The sequence below is a fragment of the Plecotus auritus genome (genome assembly GCF_963455305.1).
Source record: "Plecotus auritus genome assembly, chromosome: 5".
Lineage (NCBI taxonomy): Eukaryota > Metazoa > Chordata > Mammalia > Chiroptera > Vespertilionidae > Plecotus > Plecotus auritus.
The window spans coordinates 38,349,701-38,363,837 of NC_137776.1; the positions used below are offsets into that span (position 1 = coordinate 38,349,701).

The 14,137-nt window shown below is 57.5% G+C and overlaps 1 protein-coding gene across 3 annotated transcripts; it reads left to right on the plus strand.

Annotated features, from left to right (window-relative positions):
• Positions 1–1,149: 1,149 nt before the first annotated feature.
• Positions 1,150–12,408, plus strand: AGXT (alanine--glyoxylate aminotransferase). 3 transcript variants are annotated; one of them, XM_080667488.1, is made up of 11 exons: positions 1,150–1,782; positions 1,874–2,066; positions 3,237–3,301; positions 3,824–3,924; positions 5,970–6,040; positions 6,883–6,967; positions 7,970–8,065; positions 8,743–8,812; positions 9,758–9,853; positions 10,398–10,526; positions 11,052–12,408. In XM_080667488.1, exons 1-11 carry the CDS (start codon positions 1,552–1,554, stop codon positions 11,157–11,159), a joined length of 1,245 nt encoding a protein of 414 aa, XP_080523614.1. In that variant the 5' UTR covers positions 1,150–1,551; the 3' UTR covers positions 11,160–12,408. The 3 variants fall into 3 exon arrangements, with proteins under 3 accessions (XP_080523614.1, XP_080523613.1, XP_080523615.1); XM_080667487.1 differs by having other exon boundaries at positions 1,418–1,782; positions 9,758–9,880; positions 11,052–12,406; XM_080667489.1 differs by lacking the exons at positions 5,970–6,040; positions 6,883–6,967 and having other exon boundaries at positions 1,418–1,782; positions 11,052–12,406.
• Positions 12,409–14,137: the final 1,729 nt, after the last annotated feature.

The following is a 14,137-nucleotide window of genomic DNA, read 5'->3' on the forward strand; positions in this document are numbered from 1 at the left end:
GGCAATGTGACTGGGGGAGGGCAGGAGACAGAGATGTCATGACTAGATGAGCTGGTCCAGGGGCAGGTGATACAGCAACCCAGGTGGGAGGGAGCGTGGAACCAGAGGGAAGGGGCATAGTCCTGTGGGCTGCAGACAAGGAGGCCAGAGCTGAGCTGAGGGAGGTTGGCCCTTGGAAGGGTGGTACCTTGCTCCCAGCGTCTGCTTCTCTTCTGGCTGGATGTGCATCAGCTGGAGCAGCCTGACTGGGCCCTGGCCCAGAGGGAACTCTGTCAGGAAGGAAGGGCGGGTAGAGGAGGGGAGAGGGAGAGGGAGCTCACACCAGGCCACCCTGTGGAAGTGAAGGCCAGCACACATGCTTGTCCTGGGCCAGCACAGACCACACCTTGGAGGCCCTTTGCCTATTTCCTCTGTGTTTTCATCTACAGATTACCTCCTGCCCATCCGCAGGGCTGTAAGGTTCCTAGGTACTCGGGCTATAACTGACCAGCCAGGCTAAAACTGGTGGGGTCCCCATGCCCCCAGGATGTCACACAAACCCAGTCCCAGCAATGAGTGCTGAATGGAGAGGCTCTGCTGAGCTTGGGAGCAAGTCTCCTGCTGCCCCAGGCAGTGGTGCAGCCTCCTCAGCCACCTGCAGAAGCCCTGAGGTCTCCTGGTCACTATGGCCCAGGGGGTCAGAGCCCTGAGCACAGAACTGCAGAAAGCCTGCCAGTTGCTCAGAGATCACAGGCCCAGCGCCTCCTTCACCAGGTCACAGGCAACACCGGGGCTTCTCTGGCTTCTGGGGACACCAGTGGCTCTGCTGGGTGCCCCCTTGGTGGGTCTGGCTCCTTCTCCTGCAGGGACCCTTGACTTATATTTATTCTACCTGCCTGTCGACTCAGCAAGGAGAGGAGGCTCACCCCCACCCCCTGCGTGTGCCCTTGGTTACATGTGTAAATGCCAAACCTCAGGGCTGTGGGCATGGAGAAGCAGAAGAAATACTTATTTCCAAAAGGATCAGGAATGACCATATCCTCAGTATGCACGTGTATGTGCATGTGTGTGTACATGTGTGTGTACACATGTGTCTGAGCCAAATCTGGCCCATGGTTTGTTTTGTAAATAAAAGTTTATTGAACACGGCAACACCACGGTGGCTGCTCTGCACTCCAACAGCCTGGTCGAGTATTTGCAGCACAGACTGTAAGGCCTGCCAGACCTGAAATATTTGCTCTCTGGTCCTTTAATAAAAACTTTGGGAACCCCTGAGCCCAGCACAAGCACTGGGCTGAGGAGCACCCCAGATGGCTGGGAGGAGCCGGAGAGAGGGTGCTGGGGGCAGAGGACATCCAGGCTCTGTTTTCCATTGACTGGTCTCTGAAGGTGCCTCCTCCCTGCCAGGGGTTCAACACCCCAGCTGCCAGGCCCTGGCAGAAGGCTAAGCACTGACAAAGGGTCAGGTAACCACCACAAGCAGGCAGCGGGCAGCGGGCAGAGCCCATCCACAGGCCTCACCTCTGACACCGCCTGTGCGCCTGTGTGACAGGCACGCCGTCCAGCCGGGAAATGCTCCGCACTCTGACCTCCGCCAGTGTGGCCCTGGGGCCCCGGGTGGCAGGCTGGGTGCGCACCATGGCCTCGCACCAGCTGCTGGTGACCCCCCCTGAGGCCCTGCTCAAGCCCCTGTCGGTGCCCAGCCGGCTCCTGCTGGGGCCTGGCCCCTCCAACCTGGCTCCACGCGTCCTGGCGGCCGGGGGACTGCAGATGATCGGCCACATGCACAAGGAGATGTTCCAGGTGGGCTGTGGGGGCGGGTCAGTCCCTGAGCCACCTCCTCACTGCAGGAGGGCCAGGAGCTGTGTCTGACCTGCACCCCTATTACCCCCAGATAATGGATGAGATCAAGCAAGGCATCCAGTACGTGTTCCAGACCAGGAACCGCCTCACACTGGCCATCAGTGGCTCGGGGCACTGTGCCCTGGAGGCTGCCCTGTTCAACCTCCTGGAGCCTGGGGACTCCTTCCTGGTTGGGGTCAACGGCATTTGGGGACAGCGGGCAGCTGAGATCGGGGAGCGCATAGGTAAGGGATGGGGCAGAGGGTGGGGTGTGGCCCCCACTCCACCCTTCCCCATCCTCCTGCCTCTGGCAGGATGCCGGGCAGGCCCCTCACCCCAGGTACCAACCTTGGCCCCTGCCCACCCCCCTCTGTGGTCACCTTCTGGCCAGTCTAGGTGTCAGGATGCTTGAGGGTCCCATCTCCCTGGTCTCCCAGAGTGGGGGACAGCTGTTTGTGGAGAGCATGGGTGGCACTGCAGGGAATCCTCAGTCTCAGCGCCCACAGCTTGCTGGGGTCCCCAGGGTCACCTCTGCTCTGCCTTAGGACAGGGTTTCAGAGGCTGAAGTCCCCCCTCAAAAGTCTCAGAAACAAACTCTTTCTGTGAAGCCACAAAATATGGAGGAATGGACAGCGTTTCACTTCCAGAGAAAATTTTCTTAAGAGACAAAGCTCAAGAGCAGGAGTGAGCCCTGGGTTTAATGATTGATGGTGCATTTGGAAATTCTCCTGCATGGTCAGCTCCACACATGGCCGCACTCCATCAGTTAATAGACAACTTCTGACAGTTCAAGGGTTCCCAACCCCTCACCTGGTCCCCTTTAGTGCACACACTGGTTGGACAGAGGCCAGCACCTCAGCACCCATAATCCAGTGGCTCTGACTGCCCACCCCCAGCCTTGGGCTCTCCCCTGAGCCTTGCATGGTCCTGGGGCCTCCTCATCTGCTACATATGGCTCTGGGGCTCGCTGTGTGCGGGGATGCAAGGCTGGGAGAGAGGGAGCAGGACTAGGGCCTGTTTTCCTGGAGCCCCCTTCCTCATCCATTCTTTCCTTCCTTCATTCTTCCTCTGCTGGGAAGGCACCGTCACTGGGCCTTGAACAAATGCTTGTTTATTTCCCTAGTGAGGAGTGCTGGGGATGCCCAGCCTGGTTGGACTTGGGGAAGGCCGCCTGAGGAAGGGACAGCACAGCTGAGCCAGGCGCATTATTGCCCTACACACCCCAAAACCTCAGCTGACGAAGAGCAGCCTCACTGAGCACACCCCACTTTCCTCTCCTGTGCAGTAGCTGGGGCTGGGGTGGCAGGTCCCTGCCTTCATGTGGCCTACTCAGCACAATACTGTCCCCAACAGTGGCTCCTGCCCTGTGTGCTGGGGCAGGGGTGGCTCTCTGCTCACTCTGCTCCTGCCCCCAGGAGCCCGCACGCACTCGATGATCAAGGACCCTGGAGGCCACTACACAAAGCAGGAGGTGGAGGAGGTATGACCCTGGGGAAAGGAGGGGGCTGGTCAGCTGGGTGGGCTTGGGACTGGGAGGCTGGGGCAGATGACTGCCCAGCACCATGTGACCCACAGGTGATACCTGGGAGCAGGTGGGAAGCCTGATAGGTAGGGTTCTGCCTGGCAAGGAAACTGAGTCAGGAGCCCAGCCCTGTGGGCAGGACCAGAGGGGCTGGAGGCAAGAGCTGGGGAGCAGAACAGGCCCTGACACCCCACGCCCTGACCTGGGGACTCAGCTGACCTCATGAAGGTCCCAACAGATGGGCCACTCTCCCTGGGTCTCTGGGAGGAAAGTCCCTCTCTTCCTGGAACAAGCCTCCTCCCAGAGTCGAGGTGCCGGCCCCCACATCAGCACACGTGCAGATCAGGAGGGTGTGCCAACCAGGGGAGGAAGGGAGTGCTTGGGGACGCATCCTGCCCCATCTTCACCAGGAAAAGTCCTGCTGGAGGCACTAGCTGGCACTGGCTCTGCCCAAAGCTGTCACCTCTGTCCCCGACCCAGGGCCTGGCCCAGCACAAGCCGGTGCTGCTGTTCCTGACCCAGGGGGAGTCCTCCAGCGGCGTGCTGCAGCCCCTCGATGGCTATGGGGAGCTCTGCCACAGGTGAGCCTGTCCCCATAGATGAGCCTGTCCCCACAGCTGAACCTGTCCCCACAGGTGAGCCTATCCCCACAGGTGAGCCTGTCCCCACAGCCGAACCTGTCCCCACAGGTGAGCCTATCCCCACAGGTGAGCCTATCCCCACAGCTGAACCTGTCCCCACAGCTGAACCTGTCCCCACAGGTGAGCCTGTCCCCACAGCCAAACCTGTCCCCACAGCTGAACCTGTCCCCACAGGTGAGCCTGCCCCCACAGCTGAACCTGTCCCCACAGGTGAGCCTATCCCCACAGATGAGCCTGTCCCCACAGGTGAGCCTGCCCCCACAGGTGAGCCTGTCCCCACAGGTGAGCCTGTCCCCACAGATGAGCCTGTCCCCACAGGTGAGCCTGCCCCCACAGGTGAGCCTGTCCCCACAGGTGAGCCTGTCCCCACAGATGAGCCTGTCCCCACAGGTGAGCCTGCCCCCACAGTTGAACCTGTCCCCACAGGTGAGCCTGTCCCCAACAGCTGAACCTGTCCCCACAGATGAGCCTGTCCCCACAGGTGAGCCTGTCCCCACAGGTGAGCCTATCCCCACAGGTGAACCTGTCCCCACAGGTGAGCCTTTCCCCACAGATGAGCCTATCTCCACCGGTGAGCCTGTCCCCACAGGTGAGCCTGTCTCAAGGTCACAGTTCAGGGGGCAGAGCCAAGCCCAGCTCAGACCAGGCTGAGTGGGTGGGGGTGCTGGCAGGTCCCTCCAGCTGGGTGGTAGCAGATGAAGCTGAAACCCCTTCCTTCACTGCCCCACCAGCCTATGTCACATGGTGTGGGATGCAGGCACCTCTCGGGGTCCTCCTTGTTCTTCGCTGAGTCTGGGTGGGCTCCTTCCTTCTGAGAGCATGATTAGGTGACCCATGGCCAGTACCCCCATAATGCCCACTGTCCTTCAGTCCCCAAGGCTGGGAAGGGCTTGATGCTGACTCACCTGGCCTGAGATCCCAGAGCCCCAAGGCAGCCTCTGGTCTCCACTCCCCTCCTCTGGCCTCCCCCAACCCTGCAAGGGCGCACAGGGCCTTAGAGGAGCCAGATGGACCTTCCTGTGACCAGCGGTCCTGCTCTGCAGAGTTGACCATAGGCTGGAAGGATGGGGCTCACAGCCAAGCAGGATCTATAGGGGCCAAGTGTCTGCCAGGCACAGCTCCAGCTCCGTCAGCCTGCCTCAGGAATCCTGTCCAGTGAATCAAGCTCATGAATATGATCTGGGCCATGATTCCCGAGGGACACACCTGTCCCTCTGCACCCAGCATGGGACCATCATTTTGCCTTTTTTTAAAGTTAAATTTATTGAGGTGACATTGGTTAATAGGACCATACAGGTTTCAGGTGTGGGTTTCTATGTTACAAGATCTGTATATTGCACTGTGTGCTCATCCACCCAACGTTAAATCTTCTCCCCTCACCATTTATTAGGACCCCCTTCACCCCCAGCCCCTTCCCTCTGGCAACCACCACACTGCTGTTTGTGTCCACAAGTTTCAGTTTTATATCCCACATATGAGAGAAATCATGTGGTTTTTAGCTTTTTCTGACTGACTTATTTCACTTAGTATAATATTCTCAAAGTCCATCCATGGTGTTGCAAATGGCACTATTTCATCCTTTCTTATGGCTGAGCAGTATCCACTGTGAACATGTACCACATCTCCATCCAGTCCTCTATCGCAGGACACTGGCTGTTTCCATGTCTTGGCCTTTTTTATAAGAAAACGTGGAGGTGGGGAAGAGGTAAAGCTTTGGCTTGGGCTGTTTCTGGACTCTGTCCTCCCTAGGCTCTGACCTTACAGTCAGCAGGCTGCTGGCAGAGGGAGGCCCAGGCTCATGCTGCGCGGTTCCTGGACCCCCCACACACACTTGGCGCTGAGCCCTCAGAGGCCCCAGGCATCTCAGGACCACAGGCCGCTTGGGCAGCCCTCATGCACCCCTGTAATGGGGATCCCGGGGCCGGCGGGCAAGGCAGGGCAGGGAGCTGAAGTCCCTCCTGCTTCACTCTGCTGCCCTCCCCCAGGTACCAGTGCCTGCTCCTGGTGGACTCTGTGGCATCCCTGGGTGGGGCCCCCATCCACATGGATCAGCAAGGTAAGGGTGTGCCCCCAACAACCCAGCCAGCTAGGCTCCATGAACTGATCAACACCCATTGTTTCTGTTGGGCTACCAGGTGCTGATGTGGGGGCAGGCGGGGCTTCTCCAGAGTTAATATGTGTGGAGGTGCTCAGAACCCCTGCAGGAGGGGTGGGAGAAGGTAGGGGACTGCGATGCCTCTGAACACGGTTCTTCAGTTTTCATTGATTACATGCACACACTCCACTGCACCCTTCTCGTCTTGGTAGACTTGGGCTTCTTTCCAGTTTTAGGCTCTTAGGAATAAGCTGTGAGAACATTCTCATTCAGGCCTGTGAGTGCACATTTGAAGCCATTCATTTGGGCCCCACCGTCAGGGGATCATTAGGTGGGCAGAGCTCAGATTTGCTCGGCCCTTTATCCTCAGAGCCCTGATATTCTTTGCTGCCGTCCAGAATTACAAGGCCTCATCAGGTGATGGCATTGTAGGCTTTTTGTGACAGATTAGGGGGCTAGTACTCCACAGTGTGAAAAGAAAACCTCTTTTCCTCCTTTGCACTGTCCCCACTGCACTCACACACTCGGACACCAGGCCATGGCTCTCCCCATACCAAGTGGACACTCATTGGGTGTCCCAAGCTCACTCAACCTCAATGGAGACAGCATCAAAACTCCACAGGGTAGGACTGGCCCTGCAAGGATGTCTCTCTCACTCCAGATGCCAGTTGCATGATGGGTCCCCAGGTTACCCCAAACTGTCAGACTTGCCAGGTCCTGGGCTTCAAGGGGCACCCGAGCTGGAATGACCCCACCCTGGGTGGGGCATGGCCCCTGGGAACACGTGTCCCTCCTCCCCACAGGCATCGATGTCTTGTACTCGGGTTCCCAGAAGGTCCTGAATTCCCCTCCGGGCACCGCACTCATCTCCTTCAGTGACAAGGCCAAGTGAGTGGCCCCTGGGCCCCCAATCCAGGGCTGGATGTGCAGTGAGTCCAGATGGCCCCCAGGAGGGAAGGAAGGGTGCTTTGAGTCATGCTCTGAGATGCCCCTAGAATGCTCGTCACCTACCCTAGACAGGTGCCCAGCCTGGACAGGGGTACCAAAGCTCTGGTTCCCAGGGGGCAGGTGGCTGAACGTGTGAGGGCCATAGGTGTGCAGCAATGGCCTGGCCAGACTGGCCTTCAAAAGACCCTTCTTGTAGAGCCTCAGCTTGTGTGTGGGATGCAGTGCCTGATACTCAGGAGTTCTCCGTCCTCAAGCAAGAACAGGGCCCAGGGCCAGCACCCACTGCCGCCAGCCCTGGCTCAGCATCTAGGATCTGAGGCAGGAGCTGCTCCCCAGGCGGGCATGGGCCAGGCACAGGCCATCTTCACTGGCTGCAGCCCCAATGTCCCCCACGTCCCCAGTGTCCAGCCCTAAGTCAGGCCTGCGTGGTCTGGGAAAGGGGATAGGAGACCGGTCCCAGCAGGTTGTCACCAGGTTAATGTTGGTGCCATTTACCAGAACAGAGACTATTTGGGGTGAGATCAGGAATTCTGTGTGGACAGGAAGTCTGAGATGACCGTGGGAGGGTCAAGGAGGCAGCGGGGTCTGAGTCCAGAGCTCAGGGAGAGGCCCAGTTTGTGAGGTCAATATAGAGGTGCCCAGCCTGGGGATGAGGCTGCCTATAGGCCCTCAACTATACCCAGCTTCACAGACTATATCCCAGGAGAGGTGGGCCCCCAGCCTCAGTTTCCTCTTTGTCATTTTGATGTGTTTGGACTCACCAATGCGGCAGTCCCCATGCAGCAGGGTCACACCCAAGTGGCAGAGGTGCAGGCCAAGCCCAAGGGCCAGCAAGGCTGGGCCTGTCCCAGGTCCCCACCTCTGAGGAACAGGAGGGCCTGGGAGATGGTCCCACAGGCGTCAGCAGGACAGTAGGCACTCAGGCTGGTTCTTCCTCCCCAGAAATAAGATCTACACCCGAAAGACGAAGCCCTACTCCTTCTACCTGGATATGAAGTGGCTGGCCAACTTCTGGGGCTGTGACGACAAGCCCAGGATGTGAGGGCAGTGGGCTGGGCTGGGTGTGCCTGAGGGGTGTGTGTGGGGGGGTGATCTCTCACTACCCTCGGCCCTTCATCAGTCTTACTTTGTTTCAAGCTCCCCATCAATGCCCCCACCTTCACTCCCCCATTTCTCCCTGGCCTGGGGGCTCAGGGCCAGCCGAATGTCCCCCCACCCCTTCCCAGATCCCTGTCCCCCTAAAAGTGTGGCAGCAGGTACTTTGGACCTGGACACATCTCCCCATTTCTGGGCCTCAGTTTACCCATGTCTCAGAAGAAGGAGGTGAACCCGGGGCTCTCTGTGAGGTGGCTTTGGCCATAACCCAAGGCACCTTATGTCACACATGTGGACAGGGACACTGGGAATTGTGCCCTACCCAGCGGGCCCAGTGGGTGCAGTGTGGGTTCCTTGGGGCCACTGGGGCCCAGGCCCAGGGAGGCCAGTTGGGAGGTGGGAGCCAGCATGGGGCCTCTGTGCCTGTCATCATCCCACTGAGGTGTGGCCAGTGCCCCTCTGAGCTCTGCTCCTGCAGATCCAGTTACCCTTCCAGCTCTGAGTCCCTGGTTCCCACACTGGAAGGGAGCTGGCCCGGTTGACACGAGCGTGACCAAACTGGGGCTGCTCGGCCCCAGCCCAGTGACGCTGGACCAAGCTCACCCATCCCCGTCTTCCAGGTACCACCACACGACCCCCGTCATAAGCTTGTTCAGCCTGAGAGAGAGCCTGGCCCTCATCGCAGAAGAGGTGAGGCAGGAGAGCACCAGCTGTGGGCCGAGGGTGGCCGGGGACAGAACCCAGGGCGGGTAGGTGCTGAGTGACACCGTCCGTGAGGGCCCAGCCAGCAGGAGGGGTCTTGAGGAGAGGCAAGGTGTGCAGAGGGATGGGGTGGAGGGGCCCAGAGTGAGGCCAGGAGCCAGGTTTGTGAGTGTAAAATTACCCAAGTTCAGCAGCCGGGCACTTTCCTGCAGCCACATCCAGCCCCCAGGCTGGGGTCAGGAGCCAGACAGGGACAGTGCTGGGACGACTGTCTACACAAGCTGGGCTGGCTCTGCAGGGCACAGACAGGACACAGCTGCAGCACAGCCCACCTTCACCGCCCTGACCTTCCCCCTGGGCCACGGCTGGCCCCCAGCCCAGAGGTCAGGAAGAGACCGGGCTGTGGGCGGCCTCCTCAAGGCTCAGTGCTGTGCTGGTCGCGCTTGCCCTCCTGTGTCCACTCATAAAGCCACCGCCCCAGGGCTGAGCTGGCATCGAGGAGGCAGAAGTCACCAGCCCCAGACTGGGCCTTGTGTCACAGGGGGTGGCTCTGAAGGTGGGCTGGGTGTGAGGGTGTAGGGAAGGGAGAGGGTGGAGCCACATGGAACTTGGGTTGTGGTCAGTGTGCTGGGAAGACAGGGGGCAGTGTGTGACTGAGAAACCCCCTGCCCTCCCCGGGCCAGCCCCCAACCTGGACAAGGTGCTCTCGACTCACCTCCCCAGGGCTCCAGTGCTGGCTGGGCCCCATCCCCCTCACCAGAGGTAGCCCCTGGCACAGAGCCATAGCCCCAAACTTGGGGGCTCAAGGAGACTCTCAAGGGGCTCAAAGTCCCAGGCAGGCTTGGAGCCCCCCAGTCTGAAGCTGCCCCTGTGGATGGGAGTCTGCTTTTTCCTCCCTACCCACCTGCCTACTGGTGCCCTTTCCCTGAGCAGGGCCTGGAGAACAGCTGGCGACGGCACCGGGAGGTCACCGCTTACCTGCATGGGCGCCTCCAAGGGCTGGGCCTGCAGCTCTTCGTGAAGGATCCCGTGAGGAGGGCAGGGCCAGGGGTCGGGGTAGGGGAGGGAGGCTCTGCCCCATGGGGGTCTGAGGAGGGGGATAGCTCCTGCCCAGTTCCTTCTATATGGACGCAGGTTCCTGTGGTCCTGGGGGTTGGGGACAATCCTGGGGGGCCATCACTATCAAGGTCATGGCTCTCTGGCCTCTGAATCTTTAGGTGGATGCCTCAATCTCCCCCAAAGCCCCTCCACCTGGAATAGTTATGGGGGATCCCTGACCTGGAAGATTATCATCGGCCTCCAGAGCCCAACCAGTCATGGGCTTTGACTGGGGGAAGGTCAGCTGAATGAGCCAGGCACCCTAAGTATCAGCAGGCAACTGAAGCCCCCTTGACACAGGGTGGGTGTGACCTGCTTGAGGGAACAGCCATATGGAAGCACTTGGGGGTTGAGCAGCAGCCTGCGACCCTCCAGTTTTCCCCCAGCCCCACCTGTTCCTCTGAAGCCCAAGGCCAAGGCGGGTGGGGCTGGCCCGGAGCTGTTAGGATGGTGCTGAGCCAGGCCTATCCTGCAGGCGCTCCGGCTGCCCACCGTCACCACGATTGCCGTGCCTGCTGGCTACGACTGGAGAGACATCGTCAAGTACCTCATAGACCACTTCTCCATCGAAATCACGGGCGGCCTTGGGCCCTCCTTGGGGAAGGTGAGGGGGGTGGCCATACCTACCACAGAAACTAGGTTCACCCCCACATGGAGCATGACTGTGCCTGGGTCCAGGCTGAGGTCGGCAGTCATCCAAGGACCCAGGACAGCGGGGGTGTCCGGAAGGGAACATCTTTCTCCAAACCCCAGGGATTTGTGCAGGGGAAATCTGGGCCCTTCTTCCCCAGTTGGTGAGGTGCAGCACCTCCAATTCCACCCAGAATGTCCTTCCTCCCCTCTGTGGGGCAGAGCAGGCAGGAGGCCCTGTGCCCAGGTCCAGCTGTGCCCACTGAGAGGGTGATTCTGAGTGGCCTTTTCTGACCGCCACCCTGGATACCCTTCTCGAGCTCTGTGGGCTCTGCCTGGGTCTGGGAGCTCCCTGTGTGACTGGTGGAAGCTCTGGCTTCCCTGTGTACCCTGGGTGGGAGTCCCCTCGTTGGGAGCCCACCTGATTTAGTCCAGACCTCAGCCAGGGCCAGATGTGGTCCTGGGTGGAGGATGACGTCTCGCCACCCTTGCCCCCCAGGTGCTGCGGATCGGCCTCCTGGGCTACAACGCCACCCGGGAGAACGTGGACCGAGTGATTGAGGCCCTGCAGGAGGCCCTGCAGCACTGCCCCCGGAACAAGCTATGACTTGGGCACCCGGCCATGCCCTTGGGCCCCAGGCCAGGATAGGCCACTGCCCCAGCCCCAAGTGGCCCTTCTTCCTAGTAGAACTCCCTGGAAATGGCCCTTTGGGCTCAGGATCCTTAGCTCCCCGCAAATGAGCTGCAGTCCCCAGGTCACTGGCCTTCTGAGAATATTCAATAAAGAACCGGTGGTCACCTATCCTCACTGTGCAGGCTGGGCTGTGGAAGAGTCTGGCAGGAAGGCACTGCTGCCCCCTGATTGCACCTTTGTTGGGGGAGCTCACGGCAGATCCTCGCTTAGGGCTTCCCTGGGGCTAGAAGATGGGGTGTGTAGGGGCCCCAGATCTCACACCTGCAAAACACATGACCACACACTGCCTCCAGGGGAGCCCACAGCCTCAGTGTGATCCGTGACCTGAGTTGAGGGTGAAGGCAGAATGTACCTAGAGCACACAGCTGGGACCTGAGCCTGGATCCCTGGCCCGCAGGCCAGCACAGGCACCGAGGGTCTGCCCAGCCGCCACCAGACCCTCCAATGCGCAGCTGAGGGTGGCCTGGAGCCCCGGCCTCCCCACTCCTTTGCTTGGCTCTCTCGGACCTTTTGTCCATACACTCTGCCCTCACTTGGGCTGAGCCCCCTCAGCCTCTCCCTAATTTGAAGTTTCTGACCTACTAACCTACTCTGCCCTACTCTGGACCAGGGTATGCTCTGGGCAGTCAGAGCCATGCCCACATTTCCAGGTCCTCACTGGTCCTAAATTCCCCAGGAGGAAGGCCGGACAGGGTGGACTCCCTAGTCCAGTGCAGTCCTGTCTTTGTGAATGGAAGGGGTCAGCCTGGTTCTGCTCCTGTCACTCACCCAAGGCACTGGGGTAGGTCCCTGAGCAGATCAGAGGCCACCCACCCCCGGTGCTCGGCACTAGTGGGACACTCACATGATAGCTATGGTCAGCACAGGACCTGTGAGGGCCAGAGGGTCTGAAGTCCAGAAAGCAAAGGTAGGGATGGGTGCTTTGCCAGAAGAGGCCAGAAAGTTTGGGGGCCCGACAGGGCCATGCAGGTCACCTTCAAGACTTTGGCCTTTGTCCTGAGAGCAGCCCTGTCTTGGTTGGGCTTCCCCAGAAGCAGACAAGCACCATCCAGTGGCAGGTCCCCTGAGCTCCCCATCCAGTCAGTGCCCCACCTCCCCCTGATTTCCATCACCACCGATCAGTATTGTGACTGCAGTTCATATAAATGGAACCACACAGTATATTCTCTAGCCTGTCTGCTTCTTTCCCTTAGCACTTTGTTGCCGTGGGAATGTGGTGAGTCTTGGTTGCTGGGTACTATGGCATTGCATGGATATATCAAAATTGGTGCATCACCTGCTGCTGATGGACCTCTGGGTGACTTCCAACAGGGGGCTATTATGAATATGGAGGTAATGGCCATTCTTAGACAGGCTTTATGTGTACACCTATTCATTTCTCTTGGGTAAATACCTAGAGTGGAATTATGTGTCACACGGTAAGGACAGGTTTAACTTTGTAAGGCCCTGCTACCAAGTCCTCAGGTGGTTGCAACATTTTACGTTCTCACCAGAGTGGAGGAGAATTCCTATTGCTCCACATCCTCACCATCACTTGGCGTTGTCTTCCGCCCCCCCCCCCCCCCCCCCCCCCGCCACACACACGCCCCAGTGAGTGTGAAATTGCATCTACTTTGGTTTTAATATGCATTTCCCTGATGATTGATGGTGTTGAGCATCATTTCATGTGTTTATTGGCCATTCATGCATTTCCTTTTGAGGAGTGTCAGCCCAAGGGTTTTGCTCACATTATTTGATTTTCATCTTCTTATTGTCAACTTGTGATAGTTATTCGATAGGTTCTGGATACTGTCAGACACGTTGCTATGAGAATTTTCTCCTATTCTGTGGCTTACCTGCACTCATATCGTGTCTTTCAAAGAGCAGATATTTTAAATGTTGATGGAGCCCACGTGTTTTCTTTTATGGTCTGTGCTGTTTGGATGCTGTCCAGGAAACATTTGCCTACTTTGTGATCCTAAAGATATCTTACCATGTTTCTCCTAGAAACACTGGTGTCTGCTTTGATGTGTAGGTTTATGATCCACGCCATATTAATTTTGAGATGGAGTGGAGAGGGGGTCAAGGTACAATTTCACCACCCTGACCAGACTTTCCTTCCCCATCTAATTAGTGGACTTGACCACTTTGTTGGCTGACCACATGCATAGGTCTGCTCTGGTCTCTCCATTCTGTGTTGTTGTATTTAGTTATCCTCACGTTAGCGCCACACTGTCTTAATTACTGCAGCTTCATAGTAGGTCTGAAGTCAGGTGGTTCGAATCCTCCGATTTTGTTATTTCAAAATTGTTCCTCCTGTCCTAGAGCCTTTGAATTTCTACGTAAATTGTAGAATTGTCTTGTTTAGAGTGTGTTGGAGTTTTGATGCAATGGCACTAAATCTATGTATCAAGTTACATACAATGGAAAGCATCAAAATATTATAAATTTTTAATTTAAAAATTCTAAAGACCTAAACATTAATTTGGATCGCTTGAGATTATATGTAGTGCTGTTTCTAGTTTTCAGTGTGGAAGTCTCACATAGCCTTTGTTAGATATATTTCTGCGTGTGTGATATTTTTATGCTATTGTTAATGGTATTTTTACATTTTTATTTCCAGTGGTTTACTTGTAATATATAGAAATACAGTTCATTTTTCTCTATTAACCTTGTATCTCTTGACTTGTTAAATTAACAAGTCTGGTAGTTTCTCTGTGAGTTCCTTAGGGTTTTCTATGTAAATAATCAAGTTGTCTGTGAATATTGACAGTTTTACTTCTTCTTTTCCAATATTCATGCCTTTTACTTATGTTTTCCTGCCTCATTGCAAGGACCTGTAACACGGAGCTCCTGGTGGGCACGTAGTGGCCTGGGTTCTCGTGGTCGGGGCTCATCCTCTCCTGGGGCCC